The sequence below is a fragment of the Sinocyclocheilus grahami genome, unplaced genomic scaffold (assembly GCF_001515645.1).
Source record: "Sinocyclocheilus grahami isolate Dianchi unplaced genomic scaffold, SAMN03320097.WGS_v1.1 scaffold1820.1, whole genome shotgun sequence".
Classification (NCBI taxonomy): domain Eukaryota; kingdom Metazoa; phylum Chordata; class Actinopteri; order Cypriniformes; family Cyprinidae; genus Sinocyclocheilus; species Sinocyclocheilus grahami.
Genome location: NW_015506999.1, coordinates 115,343 through 134,511, shown reverse-complemented (window position 1 = coordinate 134,511; position 19,169 = coordinate 115,343). Strand labels below are relative to the sequence as shown.

General features: G+C 35.5%; 1 protein-coding gene across 1 annotated transcript in view; it reads right to left on the bottom strand.

The window, feature by feature from the left end:
• Nucleotides 1-622: 622 nt before the first annotated feature.
• Nucleotides 623-19,169, bottom strand: part of LOC107572841 (adhesion G-protein coupled receptor D1-like) — a 46,657-nt gene continuing 28,110 nt past the window's right edge. Inside the window, exons 14-25 of the mRNA XM_016259273.1 lie at nt 12,209-12,282; nt 10,114-10,237; nt 8,020-8,123; nt 7,682-7,793; nt 6,392-6,545; nt 3,455-3,521; nt 3,285-3,351; nt 3,104-3,195; nt 2,903-3,029; nt 2,618-2,659; nt 2,286-2,378; nt 623-1,370 (exon numbers count right to left, since the gene is read on the bottom strand). Coding sequence (XP_016114759.1) covers nt 1,275-1,370; nt 2,286-2,378; nt 2,618-2,659; nt 2,903-3,029; nt 3,104-3,195; nt 3,285-3,351; nt 3,455-3,521; nt 6,392-6,545; nt 7,682-7,793; nt 8,020-8,123; nt 10,114-10,237; nt 12,209-12,282 — 1,152 coding nt within the window. The 3' untranslated portion in view covers nt 623-1,274. The remainder of the gene's footprint in view (nt 1,371-2,285; nt 2,379-2,617; nt 2,660-2,902; nt 3,030-3,103; nt 3,196-3,284; nt 3,352-3,454; nt 3,522-6,391; nt 6,546-7,681; nt 7,794-8,019; nt 8,124-10,113; nt 10,238-12,208; nt 12,283-19,169) is intronic.

Below are 19,169 nucleotides of genomic sequence, written 5' to 3'. Positions count from 1 at the left end.
GTGTCCCACACTGGCTTTAAGGCATTTAGCATCAGTTCTGTGCTATGTACATCACAAAAGTGTTTACCTTTACGAAATGACGCATACTAATACATATCATGACATTATAAAAGCTATTTGGCACTGTGCATGAATAGGGTATAATTAGGTGTTCAGGTACTATTTTAAAGAGACACAAGACCCATGTTTATTGTTCTAGGAATGATTAAATAAGCTATTATCTAACATGAAATGAATCTAGCATGAAATACATCAAATGTCTGTAGGCCTGACCCACTTCAGAGGTCTTGACCTTCTCAACAGCATCAAAAATATTTAAATGACATGACATAAAGCCATATTTATTATAGTATAAAAATTGAATGTGTTTGTTTCATATCATGTTATTTTAATAATTAATATTAGTATTTATTAACATCATTTATGAAGTCACTTGTTAATCACCAAAAACATTATTTATCCATATCTCATCCGCATCCCTTTAAAAAAGTAACATTCATATTTATATTATAAAGTTGTGCAATATTATAAATGACCTTCTGAGGTTGACCATCAATATTTCATTGACCTCTTGTAAAAAAATAAAAAAAATTAAAATTAACAAATAATTTGGTTAAAAACAAGTGCCATTTACAATACTACATTAAAAAAGAGAAAACCATCACAATAATGAGGAAGAACTCCAGAGATTTTCGCCAGTATTGTACTTCTCTTCCAGGTCTAATTTAAAGCCATAGTAGATGCGCAGATGGACAAAAATTAATAATAGCTGCTACTTCACTCAGGCCGGTTGCAAAGAAAAGTTCTCATTAAAGTTGAGACACTTCAGACTTGTACTTGATGATTCCTCTGTTTAAAGGACGGCTAAACAGTGGTCCAAATGTAGCACAGGTCTAGTGTGTTATTCAAAATATCAAAGCAAGCAAACAGTTACAGCACAGGTACTGCATCTCAGTAGAGTCTCCTGTCTGTGAGAGTTAGTGTGTTTTCTTGAATTCAGATTCCTTAGCAGACCACATTATTAGCAAACGATCAACAAGTCATCCCAACAATGGGCCGTGTGTCTTCATCCTATGTTTGTGTTAGAGAGAACATCAGCAGGAGGAAATGGCATCAGAGAGCTCCGTGTTGTGAGTTAACTATTCTACAATGAGCTGCAAGTGTTTGTAGCCATTTCATCATTTGGAGTCCATATAAAATGTGATATAGAAAGGCCCATGTTCTACAAGAAATGCTGTGCTGCTGTCCTCTTGCTCTCTTTGGACCAGAAGCCATTATACTGCTGATAAATCTATGCGGTTGGCTGAGTTGGTGCTTTTGTCCCATGTGTTCATCTTTGTGGGAGTCACACCGCCCTTGTGGCCGTTCATCTGTGAAAGAAAACCAGATTAATACAGGCTTGGGTTCCAAAACCCCGGTGAAAAAGAAGTGTGCTTAACTGTAACTTGTAGTGTACTTCAAATCTTTAAAAAAATAAAATAAAAAAACATTTTTAAAAAACTTTACTTGCAGTTAATATAATAATGATGAAAAAGGCCACTTAAGTGTACTTAGAGTATACTTTCATGAATATTTCTTAACACACTTAAGTACACTTTTAGTTCTTAAGTACAAAAGTGTACTGTGTAATAATGTAAAATGAAAGCTTTTACTTTAAAGTACTCATATTACTCATAATCTTTCGTCATGCTTTAAAAAGTAGCTGACTAACATACTTAAGCACTTGTAAAGTACTTGATTATAGCGTACGGAAGTGTGTTATTTGATATTATAATTAAAGTTAGTTTTTACATGTTCTAAATTGCAACTTCATTATTACAAATGAGCAATTACAAATATATTTAAATACACGATACAAGTTTTATTAGGAATGACATTAAAGTATATTTTAGTTTATCATAAATGCTTGTCAGTACATTTGGCAGTACTCTTTATCGACATTTCAAATACAACAGAAGTCATTATAAAATTACAAAACAAAAGATGAACTCAAGTTCTACTTCAGTGAGTCAAAAATACAGTCTTAAATTCAACTGGATTTAATATAAATTGAACGCCTTAAGCGTCACCCCCATTTTTGAACATAGACGTGCACTATCCAAACTTAAATTGTTATAATTAAGCTATTATGTGTTTTATTTAATTGTGCATAACGTGCAATTAAGTGTCCATTTTATGTAATTCTTTAAAAACACATTCATGACATTCATTTTCACAAGTGTGTGTTTAATTCACTGGTCATGAGCAATACGAATGTAAAAATCAAAAGAACTGGAATTACTCACTATGTCTGAGTTGAAAGGTTTGACGTTGATGTTGCGGATTGAGCTGCTGGTTAAAGTCCACACTTTAGTTTTGTGTTTGAAAGCAGCCCTCACCTGTAGAGCAGTAACAAGACACGAAATCTGTTAACAAACATCATGATTGACACATTTGCTTTGGTTTTAAGGAGATCGTAATAGTTTGAAAGTGTCTCTGTAAGTGCATGCACGTAATGCAGTATCAAATTAACATCACTAGATGGCGATCACACTTTAACTCTATCATTTACAGCAGTGTACTGTTTACTGCGGCTACAGCACAGACTTCTGACACAGCTGCACAAACACACTCTTACCTCAGAGTTTAACAGACAGTGAAACAGGAATATGAAGAACCCCTTTGAGGAATAAAAGAAAAACAACAGATAACACTAAATGTTGTGAAAGCGCTCCAATTCACATCTGCAAAAGTTCTTACAAGTCAGTCCAGGTCCAAAGTCATTCAAAAAAATTATGTCCCATATTTTTTTAAAGCTGCCGTTGTTTGGCGAAGGCGCTATTGACTCTGGAGGCTGTAAACCGTGTGAAAATCAATCAGGTTGCTGCTGAAATTGTTGTGTGACACACTAGTGATGCCTGACCTGTAGTGAGTTAAACACTGCAAACATGTACTGGAAAAGCAGGGAGTGGTCGTTCACCGCCACAACCCCAAAGATCCACGATATGCCCAGGATGGGCAAGAGTACCGCCACTGCTTTAGTCGTAAGCCTAGAAAGACAAACACGCGTATGAAAAAAAGCAAACGCATGATGGCCGATATTACAATCATGATAGTAACTCACTTAACAGAGTTGGCGTCTCCGTGAACCTTATAGTTCTCAGCGCTGATCCTGGATATGATCCGTGTCACAGCTATCAAAATGCCAATGTTCACCTGGACGGCAGAGATTACAACATTACAAGTGTTCCTTTCATGCTCACCTAATGTAGTGCATTTAACACACCTCATTAACAGCTGCTTACCATTATTACAAACAGAGCAGGGGCTACAAAAGCCCAAATCGCCCCATTCTTCAGAGACAGCCAGCAACTAATACAGGAAAGACAAAACAAGAGCGACAAATCACCTTTTCTCTTCAAACTGGACATCTGTTTACCATGTCATGGCCCATGGTGTTGTCGTGGTAACTTACTTGCCATCCTCTCCATAGCTGTTTAGTGACGAGGTCATAGACACCACACATATGACAAAAGGACATCCTGAGTACAGATGTGAACAGTTTTAGAGAGAGGTTTCAGAAGTAACAATTTCATGCAGTGATAGCAGTGCCCTGATATACTTAATTGAAAAATACTTCAAACTACTTTTTTTTCTAATTTATGTATAATTATTATACACAGACTATTTTACAAAATTGTAATAACTCATCTGTCACACTGCAGGGTCATTTTAATGATTTGCAAAAAGCTAAATTTGGTAAAAAAAATAGTGAGAAACTCAGATATACAAATACACACACTAATAAATATCACATATGGTTTATAATTGATTAAATAATGTTCATGTCAATTTTTAAATATACTATTTCACATTTTTAATTTATACAACTTGACATTTTTCAAAATAAATAAATAAATGAATACTATTATTCAGCAAGGACGAATAATTAAATTGATCAAAAGTGACAGGATTTTACTTTGTTACAAAAGATTTCTATTTTTTTTGTTTTCAACATTGATAATGATACGAAATGTTTCTTGAGCAGCAAATCAGCACATTAGAATGATTTCTGAAAGATCATGTGACACTCAAGACTGGAGCAATGATGCTGAAAATTCAGCTTTGCCATCACAAGAATAAATTACATTTGAAAATATATTCAAATAGAAAACAGCTATTTTAAATTGTAATAATTCACAATATATACTATATACTGTATAGTACAAAGAGTTTATAGCTTAGTAGTGTTGTCAAATCCCTCTCTCCCTCTCACCATATGTTTTTGTTATATGTGAATGACGTGCTAAAAGACTAATGTTTGTGGGAAAAAACCTGGAACGTTATTGGAGCTAAAAATACCTTGTTGTAAAACCTAGCGTAGAAGTTTTCAGATTATGTCGTAGGAACTAAAATAAGAACTTTTGGACTGTAGCCGGTTGTTTCATGCCACCATAAATAAAGAGCAGTCTGGCTGTGCCAGAGGCTTTTAGAAAGGGAGTAGACTTCAGTCTGAAGTAATGACTTCAGTCTAACAAAGCCTGTTTTCTTCATACACACTGAGCCTATCACCAGTGTCACTATGGATACAAATAAGCATGTCTATTTATTCAACACTTTATCATATGTAATAATGGAAAACACCTTCCGTTTTCATAATGCCAACTTTACATGTTCTAATAAAAGTGTATATTGATTTATTTCAAGGCCTCCTTCTGGCAATGTCATTTTATGTGAACAACTAAAAACAAAAGGCTGATTATAAACTGTTCCCAATAGAGTGAAAGATGTCTATTATCACATATGCACATTTGAGATCAGGTCAATTAATAACACTGACGGCATCATTAGTGTTGACCCACTAAAGACTCGGCTAAGATTTAATGTATTTTAATCTACTGACATCTCAGACAGACTGTAATGAACAAATGTCTTCTTTTCCTCCCCTTTTCTACAACACTGCCACATCAGTGACGGCTGAGGGAGGAGGCTGATCTCTCTCAGCGCTAATGCCTGCCGTGGGACAACCTCATCTGACTCTCTTGGGTTTGCGCATTACGCTGAATTGGGTCGTTTAAGGCAAATGAAACTGACCTGATGTTTTTCTTCTCAGCATGTGCGATTTTGTAAGTCAGTTCAAGCATGTCTGTGTGTGATGGAGTGTGTAGTTTATATGAATGTGTGTGTATATACACAGGGATGAATTCACCAAAAAGGGCCACTGTATCTGTGATATTTCAGTGCAAAAACCTGCATCTTATTCAAAAATAACCTTATCTCATTAAAAAATCTTTTCCAACCAAAAAATGTCCACGTAAAACGAGTAAGCACATGAATTTGTTTATAACCTTGTTCTAATAACTATGAATTTGGAGTACAAACCCAATTCCAAAAAAGTAGGGACACTTTACAAATTGTGAGTAAAAAAGGAATGGAATAATTTACAAATCTCATAAACTTATATTTTATTCACAATAGAATATAGATAACATATCAAATGTTGAAAGTGAGACATTTTGAAATGTCATGCCAAATATTGGCTCATTTTGGATTTCATGAGAGCTACACATTCCAAAAAAGTTGGGACAGGTAGCAATAAGAGGCCGGAAAAGTTAAATGTACATATAAGCAACAGCTGGAGGACCAATTTGCAACTTATTAGGTCAATTGGCAACATGATTGGGTATAAAAAGAGCCTCTCAGAGTGGCAGTGTCTCTCAGAAGTCAAGATGGGCAGAGGATCACCAATTCCCCCAATGCTGCGGCGAAAAATAGTGGAGCAATATCAGAAAGGAGTTTCTCAGAGAAAAATTGCAAAGAGTTTGAAGTTATCATCATCTACAGTGCATAATATCATCCAAAGATTCAGAGAATCTGGAACAATCTCTGTGCGTAAGGGTCAAGGCCGGAAAACCATACTGGATGCCCGTGATCTTCGTGTATGTGATAACATCTTCCTGTATGTGAGTATTCTGAATAAAATATTGAAATTTGAAACTTCCACATCATTGCATTCTGTTTTTATTCACAATTTGTACAGTGTCCCAACTTTTTTGGAATCGGGTTTGTATTTCAAAAGAGAAATTTGCATAAAACACACCCAAACAATCTCAATATAAGGGCTTTCCGATTATAAGGCCAACCAGAGTATGTGATTTTTGTGTACGTGTAGCTCCAGTTATTTGTACATTTTTTCCTAAATGTGGAATAATTTAATATAAACGATGGTCAAATGATTGAGAAGAGTGTTAAAACTGGGCATAGATTCAAATGCGTTGTATATAAAAAGCTGATTCTGGTGTCTGAATCACAGTGATGCTACAGAATGCCAATAAAGTATGCCAGATTGTGGTGGTCTGCTGCATTCTCCACACCTAGCGCTCAGAACCAGTCTGCAAGATGTTGTACTCACCCCATCCGATTGCATAGTAATAAAAGTGCTTGCTGCCCTCTGACCCAAACACTTTGACCACCATGCTGTAGAGATGCAACCCTTCCACCAGCATCCAGGCGAACGCACACAGGAAGAAGAAATGCAGCAATACAGCCATGATCTTACACGGGAGCTGGGAGAGAGAGGACACGCGTATAGACAAAATGCACTGCTCCGAAAACTGATCTACTTTGTGAATCTTAGCTAATGTAACACATGTTGTTAAAATAAACATATGGGCGACAGAGTGGTTGAGCTCAGTGATCTCAACACTGAAATGACCATAGCAAGATTTCAGCCAAGTCCTCAGACAGAGGAAGCACAATCAAATGAACGAAGTGTCAAATGAATCTGTCCGTAATGCCGGAGGCATGTTAGGAAATGAGTGGAGTCATTGGCTCTTTCCACCTTATTAGATTTCTTTATGTAATGACAACATGCTGTTTCTGATACTGATGACGATACGACACATACTGTAAATGAGATGCTGATTTAATTCGAACATTTCATAAGCAAGCATCTTCCAACAATATTTGTGTGGATACTCTCATTTTAATTTTGGTTAATAAATTTTTTTCACAGCTGTTTTTAAAGCAGAACTGTGCTCTACAGTGGCTCTTAACAAGGATGACATAATCAGGGTTATTATCATTAACTAAAACAATTTTTGTTAATGATTATTTTTGAACTAAAACATTTTTGTTAATTAAAATAAAGCTGAAATAAAATAAATATAAATATTAGATGGAAAACCAAAATTTTTTTTCAGTTAGTTGCCAATGCAACAAGTAAAATAAATAAAAACTACAACTGAACTAAAACTCAAATAAAACTAAATTAAACCTGATTAGTAACATCTGATTAACAGTCAAATGCACATAACAAAACTGACTAAAAATGTAACTAAAATGAAAATGAAAATTGAGAGTATAAAAAAATAAATAAAAGCCAATTCAAATTATTAATAAAAATCTAATAGTATATAAATAATACTAAAATAATACTGGACTTCATAATATAACAGGGATGACTTAAAAGTATATAAATTAAGAAATTATTATTAATATATTAAAAATGCAAATTAGAAAAACAAAAAACAAAACATGAAATCAACTTTCTTTTTATTTTCCCTATATAACTATTATTTTTAGTTGAAGAACATACAGTTCTTATTATTATGTTATCTGTTATTGTGTTGGACAACAGAGGGCCTTCAAAATCAAAACGGCTGAGAATCACTGATTTAAGATGAGTGTTAGATGGACTCACCGTGCCGGGATTGAAGCGGAAACTGATGAGCAGAAGGATTTGAGCGACTAAGATTGCAAATGCCAAGTTTGCATGAATATGGTAACGCTGATTACGGATGGTGCTAACAGACCTGTATGGACAGAAAAAAACAAAAAACAAAAAAAACCCAGATACATTTGTAATAGTAATGGTGCAAAAACATTAAACGCTTTTAGTGTTTAATTAATTGAAATTGCAAGTTATTATATTTGATAAATGCAAATGAGAAGTTTAGCCATGTGAACAAAACTTTTTTGACCATATTTAAATAGTAGATTAAAATCCTGCATGTTCTCAGAGCACTGTGGGATACTTACGACAGGACAGCAAAGGTGACCAGTGTAATTGCCAGACAGAAAATAGAGATAGAGCAGCCGATGTAGCTAATGGTGGACAGCGCCACATGGTGGGCCTTTGAGAGCTGAGGTGGAGACAAACATGACAGCACAGGCAATGAGATGATGAAAATGGCTGAAGTTGGTTTAGTTTACAGCACTGAAGAGGGTTAAATGTTTTGAAAACCCCAGACGTTACTACAAATAAGAAACACTGAATACCACAGCAACAATCCACTGATTGTAAAGTCAAAGGTTAGCGATGACCAGCTGTACTGGGATTGATGTTCGTATAATATTAAATGACTTGACAATTTCAAGATCATTTCATCAGAACAAACCTGCACGAGTCTGACAATCAATTAAATCATTTCTTGGAACAAGTCATTTTTAAAAAATATATATATAGAGAGCACTAACTATTCACAGACATGGTAGACCGTCGGTTGAGAAAAGATGAACAGTAACAGCCCCAGGCTTGCGTTATGTTTAAAAATATCTCTACATTCGGTCTCTCTACACATTAATCCTCAAGATTTCTCTTTTCTAGAACCTGTTATATGATACTGTTCAAAAGATTTGGGTCAGTAATATATTTATGTATTTAAGGATATTAATACTTTTATTCAGAAATTATGCATTTAAATTGATCAAAAGTGACAGTAAAGACATTTACAATGTTACAAAAGATTTCTATTTCAGATGCTGTCGTATCGAACTTTCTATTCATCAAAGAATGTATTGCAGTTTTTATAAACAAATATTTATCAGCACAACTATTTTCAACATTGATAAACAGAAGAAATGTTTCTTGAGCAGCAAATCAGCATATTAGAATGATTTCTGAAGGATCATGAGACACTGAAGACTGGAGTAATGGCATTTTTAAATAATTACAATAGAATACTTCTTTTAAATTGTAATATTTCTCAAAATTATTGTTTTTACTGTATTTCGATCAAATAAATGCAGCCTTGATGAGCGTAAGAAACTTCCTTCAAAAACACTGAAAACTCTAACAAAAAACATCACTACTAAAAATGAGAAAATTAAGCTAAAATCAGAAATTAATTTATCGCTTTTATCGTAACTAAGCATTGAAAACGTCTCATTCTGTACTTCTACAACTGATGATCTGGTATTAACCACCTCAAAACATCAAAATTTGACATTATAGAGCCTCATTTGCTGTAATCATGACTTGATACGTGCTAGATAGCATGCTACACCTTATAAGCATCTGTTGGTGAAGAGAGTAAACAGATTTATTCCTGAACATCCATCAGAATATAGAGCTGTATTGTTAATAGTAATTCTATTCCATGCGTGGGTTCGATTGTACATTAACTCCGCTTCCTGCCTTGTGATTATCGAGGGCCCAGAATATCGAGGATCTGCGGTGGAGAAAGCACGATTTCCTCCAGGCTTGAAGTATTGAGGTGAGCCGCTAATTGAGGCCCCGGCAGAGGTGGGCATTAGCATCAAAGCTCCAGAGGAGATGATTATATGACTGAGCGAGGACAGATTTTATTCAAAACAGATAGATGAAGCCTGATAAAATGGAGAAAATCACAGAGGTCTCAAGATGTGTTTTTTTTAAAGCTGAATGCTTGTTTTACTTGAAACGGAATCTTAAAATGGGGCTCTCATGGTGAAACTTTGCAGAATCAATACTGATGAAAGCAACTAAGCTGTAAAATGCGTTATTCCTAAGTTTGCAAAACTGTAAAAAAAAAAAAGTATATACACATCCATTCAACAGTTTGGGGTTGGTAAGATTTTTAAATAGATATTTTTCAGGATTCTAAGGATTTATAGAAAGTCTAAAAGGAAAGCATTTATTTGAAATAGAAACATAAATGACTTTACTGTCACAACAATTAATTTAATTCTCCATGGAACATGTAGACATAATTGTGTAAAACCTAAAGAGACACACACACAGAATGAGCTGTTAAGTTCTTGAATTATTTGAATTAACTTAACATCTTGCCAAAGCCAGCAAGACGAATGGTAATTCATCTATAGCACAAAATAAAACTGGCACCAGAAAGAGTCACACTGAGAGTGCCTCACCTCTATGGGAACCACTTGCATAAGGATGGCGAAGTTGGTCAGATGGTTACACAAGCAAATAGAGAAGGACAGGTTTCCATCAGTTCTCACACACCCCTCGTTGGACCACACACCCTCTTTGGAGCTGAAACACACACATACATACAGGTTTAATTGAGCATTACAGTTGCTGGAGTTGTTCATTGTTTATATTGAAACCATACACATCCACACCCTCGCCCAGTGTTAATGGAATTACCAGCGAGTTATTAATCAAATCAGATCTAAACTAAATCAAAACTAACGCAAGATCCAATTAATCTCAATGAGAGCAAATATTCCAGCTTCATCATTCCATTATAGATGCAGTCATTTATTAAATGCCCTCATGGGAGAAAGAGCGGACGAGCATGACAAAGAATGAGAGATAGAGAAGACAAAAGAACAAAGGCTCTCACTCCAAATCAAACATGCTCGGTTTCAAATTGGCTTCGTTTATTGGCTTTAAGTGATTTTTCGGGCATAGATATTATAGTATAAAATTGCTTTTATATTAAAAACAGACTTTCATAATTTCTAAATGACATGTTTGAATGATGAATTGGAAGAAAGACAGAAAGATTTAGACTGCAAATTCCATTCTTTAAAAAAAATTGCTGGAAATCACAATGTTGATGTGCTAAATGTATAGCCATTACCTATTTCTGGCTCTTACATAGGTAATTGGATTACAGTGGGACATAAATATAAGACACACATTGATATATTAAAGCACTTCCTGACAAGCTTTAAAGGAGTAGTTCACTCCCAGAACAAAAATTTACAGATAATGTACTCACCCCCTTGTCATACAAGATGTTCATGTCTTTCTTTCTTCAGTCGTAAATAAATTATGTTTTTTGAGGAAAACCCTGAGTTTGAACTTCCAAAATGCAGTTTAAATGCAGCATCAAAGGTCTAAAAATGGCATTTTCTCCTCCAACTTCAAAATCGTCCTACATCGCTGTTTTACAGTTTTTTATAAAGGGCGTTTGACCTTTTTTGCATGTTCTCTTTGTAAACACTGGGTTGGTACTTCTGCAGCGATGAAGGATGATTTTGAAGTTGGAGGAGAAAATGAGATGGGAGTTTTTCGATATATCCTAACTGTCATGAACTGAAAAAACTGAGTTCACGCAGAGCTAGACAAGAAGAGTGTTTGGGGTTAAAAAGCATATAAATTGTAAAAAAAATTGTTTTAAATAACCGATCGTTTCGCTAGATAAGACCCTTCTTCCTCGGCTGGGATCATTTAGAGCCCTTTGATGCTGCATTTAAACTGCATTTTGAAAGTTCAAACTCTGGGGCACCATAGAAGTCCATTATATGGAGAGAAATCCTAAAATGTTTTTCTCAAAAAACATAATTTCTTTACGACTGAAGAAAGAAAGACATGAACATCTTAGATGACAAGGAGGTGAGTACATTATCTGTAAGAGAGAAATCCTAAAATGTTTTTCTCAAAAAACATAATTTCTTTATGACTGAAGAAAGAAAGACATGAACATCTTAGATGACAAGGAGGTGAGTACATTATCTGTACATTTTTGTTCTGGAAGTGATCTACTCCTTTAACAGGAAATGTGAAATGAGGCACTAAAAATGACAGATGGAGAGAGATAGATGGGCGAGAGAGAATATACAGGAAGGACTGCATAAATATCCGAGAACAGTGACATTGAGGGTGAAAGCTGGGAATATAAAAGACCATAAAAAAAAGTGAAAGATGTTTTAAAAATATCTAAAAATGTAAACATGAGTCCCACCCTGCAATCTTAATAGGTTTAACAGAAAAAGTATGTAAGAAAAAGCTACCAAAAAACTGTTAATTGGATAAAACTTTTATATTAAAGTATTGTTAAAACACATTAAGTTAAGTTAAAATGCATTGAGTTTTCGTATGTTTTCGAAATTTGAAATATATCGAGTAAGAAAAAAACATACAAGCATACAAGCACCAAAGCGGCATCCCAAAATGCCTGTCAATGTGAATGAAGGGCAATATTAAATTTTTGGCTATATAAATATAAATCAACATTTGTGTGCATAAATACATATTTGAATCTGTGTAACCCACCTGTAGTCCAGGAAGGCGCAGTACAAGAACACTTTATTACTTTGGTTTGAGGCCTGGAGCTGCTGTTCTTTACTCTGAAAGACAGGGAACAACACAGTAAACATCACAATCATAACACAGTAAAGTCCTTCTCAGACTGCTGCAGTATCAGTGGTGCAATATTGCTGAATATATCAATAGGTGAGATTTCAAAACATTCACAAATACACGCACAGTCCTTTCAAATAAATATATACACTCAGAAACAAGAACGCTTTTCATTTCTTTTCATTAATCAGACTCTCAGAACATCCATGACAGCATGAATGAGTATATCAGGATGGAGTAAAGAACAGACCCAATATTCCAGCGGGAATGGAAACGAGCTGGTAAAGTGGATGAAGGATGTTCGGAAACAGCTCGGAAACTTCCTCTAGGACATCATCCAGAGAGAATCGGGAGAACAAAACAACCCTGAACATTCAAAATGTGAACCAGTTGTGGCTGCGTTTGACAGCAGATAGCAATACAGATATCATTATTAATGTGGTGAGTGTTGAGGAGCACACAGGATGACAAGCTAAACGATAACGTGACACTTTCTGATGACAGTGTTTTTAAGATACTATTATAGTTTTCAGTAACATTTTGAATTAGTTTTTATTTGTATATTTTGTGATTTTATCTTAATTTTAGCTAAAGTTTTGGTAATTTAGTTTTGTGTTGTTGTCATATTAGTTATTGTGTTTATTTTAAAATATGTGTGTGTGTATAGTTTTTATAAATTTTTTGTTTCAGTTTTATTTTTAGTTATTCTAGTACATTAAGTTAGAAAATAAGAAATGTTGGCAACTATATAGTTGAAGGAAGTTGGAGTTTTTAAATATTTGATATTAAGTGATGTGACATGTGATGTGACATGTGGCCAAGTATGGTGACCCATACTTGGAATTAGTGCTCTGCATTTACCCATCCAAAGTGCAAAGTTAATGTTTATTATGGTTTTTATTTTAAGTTTAGTTTTAACTCTAATAACCCTGTCAAATTATTTGGACAGAATAAACATCGTTTGTGGCATTTTCAATAGGAATAAACAATAGGCATTTGTTGTGGAATAAACATAGTTTGTGGCATTTTCCAAATCACTCTTGCTGAACCTTTTAATTAATTTAAGAAGGTGGTTTAACTAATAATATAATAATAATATAATATAATAATATAATGTTGTTGTGTTATTATGGTGGTTATAAGTATATTTTAAAGGACACCATCATATCAACATATCGTTTAAAACATTTTCCACTATTTTTCAGGTTTTTCTGCATAGCCACAAGTGGAGATATAAATATATATATATATATATATATATATATATATATATATATATATATATACTGTATATATATACACACACCAATTAATTTGCAATTTCGGAGTAAAAATTGCTTCTACACCAATTTTTGTGGGCACTGTTTTGCGTCAGAATACAATATTCCACAAGACAAAAGTCTAAGTGCGAGCAGATGGAAAGTTTGAGCCATACTGACAGGGACAAGACAGGCTGTGTGATGAGCAGAGAAGAGCGGCTATGGGTGCGGTTCTCCTCTGCGCTCCCCAAAGTTTCTCACTTTCACTCGCTTACACTTCTCTTTCAGAGTCTATTGCCATGCCACTCTCTCTCTCTAGGCCAAAATCTCATTACTAAAAAAGCAGGTAATTTTTACAGCTCCATCAGCAAGTCTCTTTCTCTCTCTCCAGTCAAATGAACACAGATGAAGTTGGCTTGGTGTTTGCGGCTCCCCCCTGCCCCGCAGCGCTCGGCACTTGCCAGAGAAGTGTGAAAGCACTCCAACACTTTATTAACAACAAAGGACTTACAAAAGAGCACGCAGTATTGGAGGAGCTCCCTTTCTAACCTATCTAAAGACAGAAAGAACAAAATCACACTTAAAATACCCGCAAAAACACAGGTAGGTCATTAAGTAGTTTTTTAAAAAATGAGAAATTAACCACAAGCTTGTACAGGTTTGGAAGGAGTCCTCGAGTATAGCCACTGAGAACTGTACTGGTAAAACTCATTGTAGGGGTTAAACGTTGGCTACATGTTATGTAACCTTTGATTTTGGGGGGTGCTTGGGGTATTTGGCAGCTGCTATGACATCATTCTCACCGGCCTATCAGATGGCAGCAGGATGAGTAATCACACATCAGGTCTATTCAGAGAGCCTGAGTGACATGTGTTCATAATTAAGCAGAAAACACTCATCCCTGTCATGCTGATGGAATGGTTTACACAGTCAACATCGCCAACTGGTGTGTCAGTTTCTCTCCTGATTGGATGATGTTTAATTCCAAGCGTATGCGAGCCTCTGTACTGTGTGTCGCTCAGAGGAATGTGGAGAATGACAATAATGTGAATATGGATCAACATTCTGGATGAAATTTATGGTTTTGGACAACAATCGAGGATCATAAGGCATGTAAGCTGGGTTGAGCCCTGTGGATTTGGTTTAATACGGTTAAAATTTTTCGAAATCACCAAAAGTCACAATAATTGAGTAAAATAGTTTCTGATTTAGCCCGCCTCTCATCTCTTTTGTCAAAATATGAGACTTCTTCCACCAGAATGTGCCAGAAGTTAATAGAAAACAACCTCACAGCTTTGCTCTATTTGGGTCTTTTTCAAAGTTCCCCTGAAAGCTTCACGTGGGTGCCAAACTTCCTCACACTTCGCACCCAAGTGAGTGATCTCTCCATCCACTGGGGACCGTTTTAGGGTGGGAGGTACACAGATGTGCTGGCTGTAACATCACAACATGGCAAAGGCTTAGCTCATGATTATTTTTTAAAACATGCACATAATTTAACATAAATATTTACAATTAATACCCCTACCATTAACACTACCTTTCAAAAGTTTAGGGTTGGCAAGATTAAAAAAAAATGCTCACCAAGGCTGCATTTATTTGATCAAAACATACAGTAAAACAGTAATATTATGAAATACTATTATTTTATTCCATGGTCTGTCTGAATACTCAATTTTGATTGGCTGGTAGGTATGCATTAAAACCGTTTAATGCACAGGTAGTTCCAAGTCCGTTTAATCACCGTTCTATTAGTGTTGTCAAAAGACCCGGTACTTCGGTACCAAGTCGGTACTAAAAAAATAAAATGTTACGGTACCAGGTTTTTTTTAAGTACCGGTGGTACCCGGTCAATCCGATTCCTGATGTGTTATCCGAAAGGTGCACAGATGCGCTCTCTTCATAAAAGCACTGAGACGTGGTGACATCAAGAGGAAACATACCAAACTAACAAAACACTTTAAAGACAGACACCCAGATCAAGTGAAAGTTCAAGCAGGTAAGTTTCATTGTGTTTCCCATACATTGATTTATTTGTGGTGGCCCGCCACAATATCTAAACTGACCGCCACAAATACTTTGACTTCGTTGAATAAACATGAGCACTGTGTCAAAGTCGAAACCCAGTGCGAGTCTTTTTATATCACTGTATTTCTGAAGGAAACCGACTGTCTTCAGGAAATTATGGATGTTATGAAGATATTTCATTCATATGAATAAATATTTCATCTTGCCTGCAATGCCAGAGCAGTGTTTGTGAGCGCAGCACTTATTTGATTACAGCGTTACTGGGGAAACCTCGATCTCTCCCGCTCTACAAGCGCCTCCTGCTGGCAGAGAATGAATTTGCATTTACACGCCGCCACAAATAAGAGTGCAAGTCTGTGGGAAACACCGCTTCTGTTATGAATATTATTCAATATTTTAATTTGAATGTCAGATTGAAATGAACGCTGTTATTAGAGTAGTTAATCGTTAGCATAAGCGTGGCTAAGCATAAGTTAGTTGTTATTCTTGGCTGAATAACTCTAGAAGGTTTTCAAAAGCCCTTTCAAATTAAATATGTACACAGTTTGGATTAAATGAAAGTATAGTCAAATTTTTTAATTAGCATGGTTTTGTGTTTTGCTTTGGTACCGATATTGGTACCAAGAACTGTGGATTTTCACTGGTATTGGTACCGAATACTGACATTTTGGTACCGTGACAACACTCCGTTCTATATTAATGCGCTGCTTTAATTGATGCACACACACACACTACTCGCACACACACAGTGAGAGGGAGAGAGGTTGGAGATCGCAGATTGCGCTGCGCACACACAGAAACTTATTACCGGTGCTGCCCCGCGACATTTATTAATAAAATAGCATAACTAAACAGCTTCCTTGTTTGCAGAGAGAGACGCACATATGCAGGTAATTCACACACACAACTGTCATCTCTCTCTCGATTGATAATTCATTCAAGCAGTCGGGTAGTCGACTTCGCGTCGGGTGGTTCTTGGCCTCCACGTCGTGCATTTAAAATCCTTTAATGCACAGCAAACAGTTGATTATCCCTTACTTAAATAACTATTTTCTGTTTTTTTAGATTTTAAAATGTAATTTATCCCTGTGGTAAAAAGCTGAAATTTCAGCAACTGCTCAAATACCAGAATGATTTCTGTTCAAGGAACATTTATTACTATAAATGTGGAAAACAGAACAACAAAATGTTGCTGCTAAATATTTTTGTGCACATACAGCTTTTTTCAGGATTCTTTGATGAATAGAATTTTCAGAAGAACAGCATTTATTTAAAATTTGAAATATTGTGAAACATTTTAAATGATTTTACTGTCACTTTTAATTAATTTAATGCATCGTCGCTGAATAAAAGTATTAATTTCTTCTTAAAAAATCGTATTGATCCCAAACTTTTGACCGGTGGTGTATAATAGGTAATAATATTATCAGCAATATTCTAGCTGTACATAGTATAATATGATATTCAAATACTTAAAAAAAGAATTAAAACAACAGCACATTAAATATTTTTTTAAAATAAATTTCTCATTGCACTGTGACTTCTGTAGTCATGCTGACCTATTCAAGCACTCAAATAAACTTAATTATTTTTTTATTTGATTGGATTAATTTGACTTCATTCCCATTTCTGCCCCTTTCATAACATTTCGGCTTTAAATATGAGAGGTTTGGGGTTCTCATCTGCCCTTACGCATACATATATCATCATAATTTATAACTTTACCTTAAAAAGGCAATAGCAGTGGGAATCTGAAGGGCTTACAGTGTGATAGAGAAGTGGGAGTATTGTGTCTATGCTTTTGGGACAGTACCCTTGATGCCTGACTTTTATGACTAACCCACTGACTAACTGAAGGAAAAACTGAGCTCTAGCAGTACAATAAAATCTATATTTCATTTATGCAACACAAAAACAAGCCTACAGAATTTCCCAAGTGTTAAAAGAGCAGTTAAATAGCGGTCTGTTCTCTAAAAAAAAAGCAGCCAAAAAGCTGTTCAAAATGTCTCATATACTATTTTACAATTCTTCTGGATCAATAAGATTTTTATTAGTTAAATAAAGTAAATTAGAAAAAATACTCAGGTTTGGCATAACATTTTTTGATGGACTGTGCTTTTAAATACTTCTTATTCACACAATGTCTCTCTTTTTTCCTCAAACACATACGCAAAAGCACATGTTGGGAAGGGCCTGCTAAACATCTCCTCACACATTCTCTCTGATTGAGACCAAACCCTGTTACACACCATATGAAACACGCTGCTGTTGGTATGCTGGTTAATGGCACTGCACTTGGGTATATTTAAAGAACTGCTCAATCTAAATAAAGCCTGGCTGGGCTAAATTTAAATCCCAGAGGAGCGTAGTCCAAGCTTAACACAGAAGTTAAATGGTGAAAAGTAAATGTAGGTTTTCGGTGTCTCTCCCGTTCTATTCACAGGCTCTGTAATTACATACATCTATGAACAGGCTGGGCTGTAATTTAGAGCAGCTGCTTCTGTAGACAAAGAATAATGTACTTGTAAAGTCACTGAAAATGTAGAGATCTGTTCCATCAAAAACTTGGAAATGAGACAGGAACAGGAAATATCGCAAGCCAGATCTGAACCGGTGTTACCCAAGTAAGCATGGATCACTGTGTAGGAGTGCTAACTACAAACTTTAAACTGATTCTCACAAATTTAGCTTCAATATATGCTGTTGTGATCGCTTTATACTTGGCTATTCTTGATCATGGCCTATAATCCATGAGAAAAGTTCCTGCCCACAAACAGTGACATAAACAGTCACTGTTATATATACTGTAATAGTACGTTATACTGCAATAAAACAATTGCGTTTGACCTATATCTATGCCACTTTCAATCATTTTCCCTTTGTTTTGCCACAAAATGTTGAATCCTTATGGATTTGGGTCATTTAAAAAGTTAAAAGTAACAGGTCTTGTTTTTTGTCAGCTACGAATGAGAATCAGAATCATTAGCACGAGAAACACTTTAAGAGAGAGCGCATCTCAAAGGTTAATAAGTGCACGTGTATCTTCATAAATATCCCTACATCCATGCGGTGAGACTCGGCTGACGTTGGGTGAGACTGAGGCTGTATAACACCAGCTCTGCATGGTGAGAGCAGAAAACCAGAGAGGGGTCAGCCGGTTGTAGGACGTCCTCTGGATCTCTGGAAAAAGCTAGCAAATGGTTGAAGCCTCTGTGGAACACTAAAACCTGGATCCAGTCAAGGCTAAATATGCAGTGGAACGTGCTCAGGTGATCGTGTGGGGACATTTTAAGAGCTTAGTGGTATTTCTATCATAATATTGAAGAAACACAAGCTTTTTTTCTATAAGTTTTCTATAAGTTATCTTGTTTTTCAAGATTTAACTGTTAGAGTAACAAGGCAAGGCTGAACTAACAGTGTAAGTCTAAATTTGCAGGCATTTTAGAGTACAAGAGTGGCAAAGGGAAAGAAAGAGAGAGATACGGAGAGGGAAAAAAGGAGGAGGCCACACAATCCGCAGCCGTTGGCTACAACAGGATCGGTTGAGCCAGACCATCTGCTATAGATTATATTGATTCATCTGAGAA